Source organism: Lampris incognitus, chromosome 3, assembly GCF_029633865.1.
Source record: "Lampris incognitus isolate fLamInc1 chromosome 3, fLamInc1.hap2, whole genome shotgun sequence".
NCBI classification, from domain to species: Eukaryota; Metazoa; Chordata; class Actinopteri; order Lampriformes; family Lampridae; genus Lampris; species Lampris incognitus.
This window is the reverse complement of record NC_079213.1, coordinates 78,998,607-79,008,647: the sequence shown is the minus strand read 5'-3', so window position 1 is coordinate 79,008,647 and position 10,041 is coordinate 78,998,607. Positions and strand designations below refer to the sequence as shown.

At 41.8% G+C, this 10,041-nt stretch overlaps 1 protein-coding gene across 5 annotated transcripts; it reads right to left on the bottom strand.

Moving 5' to 3' along the window:
- Positions 1–1,786: 1,786 nt before the first annotated feature.
- On the bottom strand, positions 1,787–9,605 carry cltrn (collectrin, amino acid transport regulator). 5 transcript variants are annotated; one of them, XM_056277637.1, is made up of 8 exons: positions 9,557–9,601; positions 9,166–9,234; positions 7,171–7,386; positions 6,037–6,165; positions 5,620–5,705; positions 5,357–5,473; positions 3,326–3,520; positions 1,787–3,227 (listed from the first exon to the last, which is right to left on the bottom strand). In XM_056277637.1, the coding sequence occupies exons 4-8, from the start codon at positions 6,106–6,108 to the stop codon at positions 3,083–3,085; spliced, it is 615 nt and encodes a 204-aa protein (XP_056133612.1). In that variant the 5' UTR covers positions 6,109–6,165; positions 7,171–7,386; positions 9,166–9,234; positions 9,557–9,601; the 3' UTR covers positions 1,787–3,082. The 5 variants fall into 5 exon arrangements, with proteins under 5 accessions (XP_056133612.1, XP_056133608.1, XP_056133609.1 ...); XM_056277633.1 differs by having other exon boundaries at positions 6,037–6,095; XM_056277634.1 differs by having other exon boundaries at positions 6,037–6,095; positions 9,166–9,230; positions 9,557–9,600.
- Between the last annotated feature and the right edge of the window lie 436 nt (positions 9,606–10,041).

Sequence of the window (10,041 nt, the reverse complement as noted above, 5' to 3'; positions counted from 1 at the left end):
ATATAGAGGCAATGGTGGAAAAGTGCGTGCAATGCCAGCAGCTACAGCCCAAACAGCAGGCTGAGCCACTTATGCCGCATCAGGTCCCAGAACTGCCATGGATGAAAGTCGGAGCTGACATCTTCGAGCTACACGGTCAGTCATACCTGTTGTTAGTTGATTATCTAACCAAATATCCTGAAGTGCTCAACATATCTGACAAAACAGCATACACAGTAATCCAGAAGATGAAGTCTGTGTTTGCCAGACACGGGATTCCTAGGGAGATAGTGAGTGACCATGTCCCATTTGCCAGCTATGAGATGAAGTCATTTGCAGCTTCATGGGAGTTCAAGCTCACACACTCCAGCCCAGGTTTTCCCTCTTCAAATGGCATGGCTGAGAGAGCCATAAAGACAGTGAAACATGCGCTGAAGAAGGCAATGCAGACCGGCACTGACCCACATCTGGTGATGCTGTCACTGAGGAACACACCGGTGACAGGACTGGACGTATCACCTGCACAAATGTTGATGGGGAGAGTTCTACGAAGCACACTTCCGTGCTCCAGTGCTGTGCTGACACAATCAGTCCCACAGCACATTCACAGCAAGATCCAGAACCTGCAGTTCCGTCAAAAACAACGTTACGACCAGTGTGCAAAGCCCCTGCCAGTGTTGACCCCAGGAGACACCGTACACATGCAAACACGGTGCGGCTGGGGGCCTGCCGTTGTCATCCGACAGCGAGATGAACCACGGTCCTACACTGTGCAGACACCGGCTGGGAGGATGCAAAGAAGGAACAGGCGACATCTGAGGAAGATACATCCGAGCCTATTCAGAGACACGGACAGTGATGAACATTTTGACTCAGAGGTACAACCCTCACCCTCACAAGTGCCTGTGCCAGTCGACTCGCCACCACATGACCTGCCACCACACGACCCTCCTCCGGTCACTACAGGCAGTACACCCACATGCTACACAAAGTGCGGCAGAGCAGTTAGGCGCCCTGCCAGATACAATGACTAACCTCAGGGTTCTTTTGTGTGATCATTCAAGTGTTTATTAAGAAAAAAAAAGAGAAAAAAAGAAGGTGAAACAAAGAGTACAAGGTGTGTTTAACCTGAAATGTTGCAAGATTGCTGAATGTTCAAAATGTTTACATGCTAACCACCAGAATGTGAAAAGGAAATAGTTTATGTTGTTTAATGAGAGTCATCTGTCATTTAAAAAACATGCTTTATTAAACATTGAAGTATGCAAGTAGAAAAGACTTGTTCAGTGTTAATGCCATAGCGTTAATGGTCCAGTAAAGGCTCTACTGTTGAAGTAACTGATGAGTAGGCCACATCTCAGTTGGAAAAGAGGGATGTGGTGTATTGGATCGAGCACTCGGTGCTCGATTGTGTTGGACTGGCACCACTACTGAGTTCTGTAATACACTGGTCTAGCCAGTAGTGTGTGATGTCTCCGTCAGTAAAGATCAGACTTGTGCCGCATCCTCGTCTCCGTGTACTTATATATATATTAGTGATTAAGTTAGTAACCCACGAATAGTAACACTACAATAGTGTACATAAGAGAAGTCACAACATCAGGGAAGAGGAAAAGAGGAAGGCCAAAGAGGAGGTTTATGGATGTGGTGAGGTAGGACATGCAGGTGGCTGGTGTGACAGGAAGATGAAGAGGACAGGATGAGATGTAAACGGATGATCCGCTGTGGCGACCCCTAACGGGAGCAGCCAAAAGTAGTACAGATACTGCACAAAAAAAGGATACGTTTTTTTGGACTGTTACAGTCTTATATTTTTAATTTCAGATTCCACCATGGTCAGGCAATTCAGTATGAAATTAAACACATGATACTTAAAAAGTAAAAATAAAAATGAATTGTACATTTTTTTAAATAAAATGGCAGTCATGCTGGTTCATGATTTGTGGTGCATACTGAGAAGCTGAAAACATCAGATGACATATTCTACTGTCATGTATTTCTTTAGATCCATGGTCTGTGATGAGTGCATATAAAAAAGTCACTGCTAAAAGTGGAGTTAAATAGATGTCAGCAACAGAAAATTGGACTCCTTACCCAACCAAAGATTCTGTATTCAATCAATCAATCAGTCAATCAATCAATCGATCAATCAGTCAATCAAGGAAGCAATCAATCACACTTTATTTGTCTAACATATTTCATAGACAGGGGCACTCAATGTGCTTTACATAAAAGATACATGAAAAAGAGAGAAAACTGTACTAATGTACAATTTAAATTAGATGAAACTTTAATGATTCCCTCGGGGAATTGGAATTGCTGCAGTTGAAAACGATGTGCAAAATAGAAACAGAGAACGATATGAAACATATGTATAAATATATGTATGGTGTGCCCAGAGAAAGTCAAGTTATATCTACCACCTCCAGAGTCGCACACGGATTCCCAGTCTGAACCAGCATCGGATCCTGATTTCTGTACTGGGACTGTACAAGCATTTGCTATGCAGTTTTAAGTGATGTATAAAAGGTTTAAGTGATATATAAAAGGTTTGGAAAGCTTGACTGGATTTTGAAAGCACATCAATATAAATGTGTTCAATCACATTTTGTCATGGTAAGGAAACGCTTATCTTCTTTTGGGTGAACCGGTATCATTGACAGCCTTCTTTTTAAAAGACTGGTAACAGATATAACCGGCTGAAAATTATCTGCACACATGCAGATGGGTATCGCCTCTTTAATTTGTGAGTTGTGGAGTGTTTACTTAAGAAGATCCCACACATTTAGATGATGCATCCTCTAGAATGAACAATGGCATTGTTGTATTTAAACGCCACTTGGTTTTTTTGTGCTATTTAGATCATAATGTTCAGTTCATGACATCCAGAAAAGTAAAAAGGAAAAGATTCTTAGGAAGCATTCTCAAATCTCTGTATATGTCCATGTTGAAAATCACTGTTTAAAAATACACAACAGCTCTCCAGTAACTGCTGTCTTTGTACTTTTCTTAATCAAAAGGGGGGGGGGAATCAACAACAACGCGGCAGAGGACCCTGTGGAGTGGTGCTAACATCTTTATCCTCTTGTTAGTGGGGAATCCTTTACATCTTTGTCAAGCGCTCATCATCTGAAAATCCTGTGTTGTAAGCTCCTTCTAGGTTGCTGCATGCTATGCCATTCTCTGTCACTTTCACCTGTGCTTCTTCATCATCTTCATCGCTGTTATCCTCAGTCTTCTGAGATATCCTACATAAGGATTAACCAAGTACAAAAAGTTGATCGATCAGATAGAGATGTACATTTACAAAGTGATGCATTCACTGTGCATAAAGTTGTTAGCTCACCGTCTCTTTTGCAGGGCAGATGTCACAAGCAGAGCGATAATGCCAACACAAACAACACCCATGACCACCCCGAACACAATGAGCCATGGAGGGGGGTCAAGGATCACCGGTGCTGCAAAGGTGGGAGAGATGCCCACGAACTCCAGGGTGCTATCTGATAGTAGGAAAGCACTGTTGATGCGATTCCTGGACAGTCTGTTTGGGCAGGTAAGAGGTTTAAACTGTGGAGTTGACATGACAATTTTGCATCAAACCACAACTGCTTATTTATATTCATTAAAACATCCTGCCATCCCAGAATGGATTCCTGTTAGCTTTAGATATTGGGTGCAACAAGTGCTATTTAAATAATGACTAGTAGTTCATATCTAATATGTGACGCCTATGGGTGGATTAACGAACTTGGGCTCCACCAAGCCAGAGGTAACACGGGGATTTGAACCGGCGATCCCCGTGTTGGCAGGCAATGGAATAGACCGCCACGCTATCCAGACGCCCTCTAGTGCTTATTCTAATATGACTAGCATCTAATTTTTATCAACTAGTGACTTGGGTTCGAGCCCCGGGGTAGTCAACCTGGGGGTCGTCCCAGGTCGTCCTCTGTGTGGAGTTTGCATGTGTTACCCATATCTTCGTGGGTTTCCTCCAGGTTCTCCGGTTTCCTCCCACAGTCCAAAGACATGTAGGTCAGGTGAATCGGCTGTACTAAATCGTCCCTAGGTGTGAATGTGTGGGCCCTGTGATGGACTGGCAGCTTTTCTAGGGTGTCTCACCGCCTGCCACCCAATGATTGCTGGGATAGGCTCCAGCATCCATCCATCCATCCATCCATCCATTTTCCGAACCGCTTATATCCTGCTCTCAGTGTCGCGGGGATGCTGGAGCCTATCCCAGCAGTCATTGGGCGGCAGGCGGGGAGACACTATAGACAGGCCACCAGACTAACACACACACACACACACACACACACACACACACACACACACACACACACACACACACACACACACACACACGGACACACACACGGACAATTTAGTATGGCCGATTCACCTGACCTACATGTCTTTAGGCTGTGGGAGGAAACCCACTCAGACACGGGGAGAACATGCAAACCCCACACAGGACGACCCGGGACAACCCTCAAGGTTGGACTACTTTGGGGCTCAAACCCAGGACCTTCTTACTGTGAGGCGACCGCGCTAACCATTGCGCCACCGTGCCGCCAGGGCTCCAGCATCGCACAACCCTAAATTGGATAAACGGTTTGGATAATGGATGGATGGACTTTACATTAGTGACTAGTGACAGTCAGAATAGCGACTAGTTTTTAAAAAAATAAGTACTAATGTTTAATTATTTGTGACTGGTGCCTAAAATTGGTTAGATAATAAGTGGGCCTGTCATACATGTGTGACATTCCAGGTATACCCAGTACACGTTTTACACTATTTCTCAAATCAATAGTCTGTCTTGGAACATCATCAGACAAATAATACCTATCAAGTCAACCAACAACACATCATTAAAAATAGTGCTGTGAGATTTAGTTGTGTTCTCACTGAATGTATGCGCATGTGATGGATGCAGCGGTTTGATATATGCACCATCGCAGAGAGAGACTGTTTTGGGACTGGAGATGATTGCCTAATTGGTTTTACTCTGTAGTAGCTGCTGTATCAGTGCAGGGTATAGTAATGATGGGACTTCATCATGTGATATCACCGTAATAGCACAGTTACTCATGTGTTGATTGCAGCAGTCTGTTAGCGGATGAATTAAACAATCTAAGACTGGGATATGAACAACAGTGTGACTTAAAGAGCGAGAACCCCTCTCTTTTTAAACAGAGGACACGGGTGCAAGCAACTACCCTGCAGGAGTGTCCTAGAGCAAAGCATTGAATCCAATGAAACAGCGCTTGCACACTGACTTCACTGCACAGAGGCACGAGTTGAGACAGAATGACCCACATTGAGATTGGGGGGGTCAGTGATTTATTGCATAATTCTTATTAATGAAGGATATTACCTTACAGCCTTCTCCACATCGTTTTTATCCACAAGTTGTGTTGCATTTCCAGGCGACGTCACCACAAACCAGAAGGACACCCTTTCAGTCTCATTACACACAACAATGCTGGGTACACTGTAAAACGACACGATTTTAAAAAAAAAAAATCAGTTTTCTAAAATGTAATATGAAGAATCCACTCAAGGGGGAAACATAGAGTAATTTTGTGTTTTGCAAAAAAAAAAAACATAAATAAGAATAAAAAAAAGTCATATTCTTACTTAAACTCTTCATTCTTGAAGTATCTCCTCATGGCAAAAGCCAGAACTGATTGGAAAAGAAACATCTCATTTTCATCCCAGGGATACTATGACGAAAACAAACAGGACATTACATTGTCATATTCTCCACATTCGGCTGAAGACTTTTAGTTGTTGCATAATCACCAGATGGACCTTGTCCTCATAATGAGTAATTGTGCACCATATTTTCAAATGGTTTCTTGTATCCAGCAGATTACCAGTTATAAAAGTAAAAATGCAGGGTGCATCAACAGCAAGCTAATCATGTATATGATGCTAAAAGCACAAACAGATTGGATACACTGCAAAATGGACAGAACATAAAAATAAAACACAACAACAAGGCAGTGGTGGCAAAACTTGATATTTGAAGTGTGTTGGTAGATATATACATACGGCTTTCTCTCCCAAGGCGGTGTTGATGCTGAGGCGGACTTTGTAGCCATCCGAAACACCTGTAGAAAGCATTTATAGCTCGTTGTGTGTAAGACGCCATGAAATAGTCTTTTAGTTACTGTATATGATCTGAAAAACGACACACTATCTGAGATATCATTCCAAAGGAATTGCTACCAAGTGTACATGCTGTATTAACCGGTAGATATGCTGTGTGTGTGTGTGTGTGTGTGTGTGTAACTTTGTTAAAAGAAACACTCAGTGGTAGGGAAAGTGCTCAACAAATAACAAGCAAAATAATCCAGTGAGTCAGCTGATGATTGCTTATGGCATGAAACAGGCTTGTACTGTTTAATAAAGAATTTACATGACTCACTGGATTTGTATGTATATATATATATATATATATATATATATATATATATATATATATATATATATATATATCCATCCATCCATTATCCAAACTGCTTATCCTGCTCTTAGGGTCGCAGGGATGCTGGAGCCTATCCAAGCAGTCAATATATATATATATATATATATATATATATATATATATATATATATATATATAGCAGCTGTTGCTGGACAGCTGGATGTTGTGATGAGTAGAAAATCATGTCCTCTAAACCACTTAATAGTAGATATAAACATTATAACGATGTGAGATATTAAACTGTCTAACTTTTGCAGGAGCATTCAATTTTGCATTTGATATTGCCTTACAGTGCTACAGTACTTGCCCATTGGGTGCTGGAGAGGATATTGCATTAATTAGCATATAACATATGTGAGTCAAAGATCCTGTGTGAACTGTACTGAGAGCCAGTGTAGAGAGGCTAAGCTGTAAGGTATATATGGCCGTGGTGTTTGGGTTTTAACGGGTGGCTGCTGCTGCAGCATTAGTCACAGCTGAGAGAGCTGGGCCACATAAGAAGCAGGAACAGAGCCCTTGTTGTTTCATTGCAACCTGTAACTATTAAGTTCCCTCTCAAAGCAATGCAATTTTCTGAAGCTCCGTTGAGTTGCATATAACAGTGCACTACAATGTAGAGTGAAATACAAATGTCGAAAAAAATTTAATGTTAAAGGCAAAAAAAAAATGCCTAAGAAGATAATCCAAGGATCATTTACCTGGTTTACAGAGTGGTTGGGCCATGGCCGATGCCAGGCAGAGCAGGAAGACCTTTTCCAACATCAAAACTATGGCTGAGAAGGGAAATAACATAAAATCCGGTCTGAGTCAAAGTCCCAGTGGTCTGACTTCTGAGGAGGTCAACGGAGGAACTCAGATGGATGAGGCTTGGGTTTAATGGTTAAGCTTGGACACACCTGAAACAAGCCGTCCTCCTGAAAAGACCAATCGTTAGAATGTCAGCTTACCTTCACAGAGAAATTAGCATTACACAGGCACGGCTCGGAGTAGGTGCTCGGAGAAAGCAGCAGTGTTTGTTCAAGCCTCGGAGGACTTCGATAGGTCTGATTGTGTGACAGAGGCAGACTGACCCGAGAAAAACGTACTTACCCAGTCTGCCTGTGTTTACCCAGCGGTGTGCAGAATGCAACCTTACAGTGTGCGATGCCTGCAAATGTAGAGAACAGCAGCACCATTCTCTTTTCTGTTACATGGGAACAGGCACGCACAGATCATATCAGACATCTTCTTTAATTCGACATGAGACACTACAACATCCGATTATGCACCCCCATCAATGTTTCATAATGATAAGCCTAAGGGTTAAGTGATGCTAATTTCTAGATTTTAGAGATGCTGTGAGCACAATTCGGCATACAATGGTATACAAATCTAAACTCGCTGTCGCTAAATCGAGCTAAATTTATAGGTTATGCCGGATATCTTGATTCAACCGGACAATTTCTGCACTACATCTGACGGAGTGTGATAGCTGTGTATGCAGTGTGCAGAACGGACAATGAGAAATCTTGTGTTCCGCCATTCTTGAGCTGAATGGCGGAACTCTATTTGGCATTAGTGTTTTTCTTGTCGGCCGTGCCAGCTCAATTCTGAGTTATTCTGTCTTCCTTTGGCACTTATTTTGCATACTGTAATGTGCCAAGTCTGGCTTTTCATTACAACACTTTTATGCGCCCTGTCACTGTTGAGAGGATTAAGCCTATAGGCATTAGTGTCAAGCCAAAAATGTCCTCTCTCCAGACACCCCATTATTTAAAAGTATTCAAATATACACTGTAATACAGCACACAATGAAAAATAGTTCAACGGCAGCAGGAAAAATCTCTCATAATGGATACGTCCCAACACCTTGGAAGAGTGTGCGGGTTAATATTTTATTTCTGCATAGAATGATGTGATAAGAACTTGTCAAAAGAAAAGGCACAATGCCAGTTAGGTCAAAACAATTACCCTAAATTATCAACAAAGCCTTAACAATTCTATGTCTAACTTTTCCTAGGTTTTTTATGATAGGCAAAGCTAAAGAAAAGTTGTAATGGCCACTAGACAATGCCGGCGAAAATTATTACATAATATCAGTAGCTATTTGCACAAAGTGTTAAAGTTAATCATCTCTTAAAATGTTGGGATCGTGCTTACAGTGTGGTTAATTTTTCAACCACCACCCTTTTTTTTTATGTCATGGTCGGAAGTCTTTGGTGCGTTAACACTGGCTGTTGTTGACGATTATCAGTTGCGGGTATCTGTCATATCCAATAAAACCACATCAGTCCGAGATAGAGTGCTCGTGAATGAACTTTTGCATCCATAAAATGAAATGGTGTGGTTGTTTTCCAATAAACAGGCAGCAGCCATAAGGAAAAAGATTTAAACTATTTTATTGGTGTGATGGGTCCTTAGGGTAATGAACTCACCGGACAACACAAAATTCTATGTTGGGGTTTTTATTCTGAATGCTGCCTCACTTCAATAGGAGGACAGCGGTCGATAGGAGAATAGAAAGAAATGGATCACGACTACATGAAAATAAAATACAAAAAGATGTACCCAAATGAAAAAATATACAAATGGAATACAGTAATGGGCTTCTGTAAATAAAACCACAATACAAAAGAAAACATTCAATGTTAATTACATTAAACAACATTAGCATTAAGGCATTTATGTGAAATAAAGTGCACAACGACACTCACTTGCAGCCACGTTTCAAGATGGCCTCCTCAGTGTGGCTGGCCAAGAACAGCTACAGCAAAACTGTCTACCTAGTCAAACATTCACAGTAGTTGATTCAACAACCTCACAGTAACAAAAGGAGAATACCGAAATAAAATACCGAATCGCTACAAAATAATATGCACAAAATACCGAAGTACGCACCGCGGGTAACGCGCAGTTTTATAAGTACCAGTAAATGCAAATAATAAAATCCGAACACGCGGTTATGCATACTACGCAATTCAGAACCATCCGTGCAAACTAATACTCCATTTCACTCTAATAACTCGTAAATATACACTTTGAGATCTTAGGTACTGGATATGAACATTATTTCCATAAGTTGAATGTACATGTTAAATTATTTACCCTGATGCAGACTGCTATGCATCTCTGTCCACCATGCTTCACCCGGTCCTGGCTCTGACTGACACTAGGCGTCGCGCGTGTGACGTTATAACCCTGAGTCGAGCTAAATTTCTTAAAGGGGCAGTACAGAATTACATTTCACTGCAGGAAGAAAGATCGGTTCTTTACCACCCGGCTACATTCTCCTCTGCTGAATGTCAACGCCCTCGGTGACTTAGTTTGAGTTCCTCACTTCCTTAACTGCTTCCTGGAAGAATACCTTCCCAAGGCTTGAAATGAGCTGTGTTAACACCTCAGGACTAAGTGACATTGCGTTGCAAGTTGACCTAGGTTCATTAAATGGGTTTGAGTGGATACCAGCAGTAGCTCTTTGGCTTCTTCTAGGAACTGGGACAGGTACCCTAACCTTTGATTCGGGCCCTCTAGGATGTATTCCCGCATCCACCATCTCTGGCACACCTTCTGGCTCAGGAGAGTTAAACTCC

Coding starts and splice junctions, on each gene's coding strand:
- cltrn (XM_056277635.1), bottom strand. CDS start 7,264: ATGTTATTTCCCTTCTCAGCCATAGTTTTGATGTTGGAAAAGGTCTTC. Junction 5,474..5,619: donor TTCAAGAATGAAGAGTTTAA/GTAAGAATATGA, acceptor GTCGTTTTACAG/TGTACCCAGCATTGTTGTGT. Junction 3,521..5,356: donor GATGTGGAGAAGGCTGTAAG/GTAATATCCTTC, acceptor CTGCCCAAACAG/ACTGTCCAGGAATCGCATCA.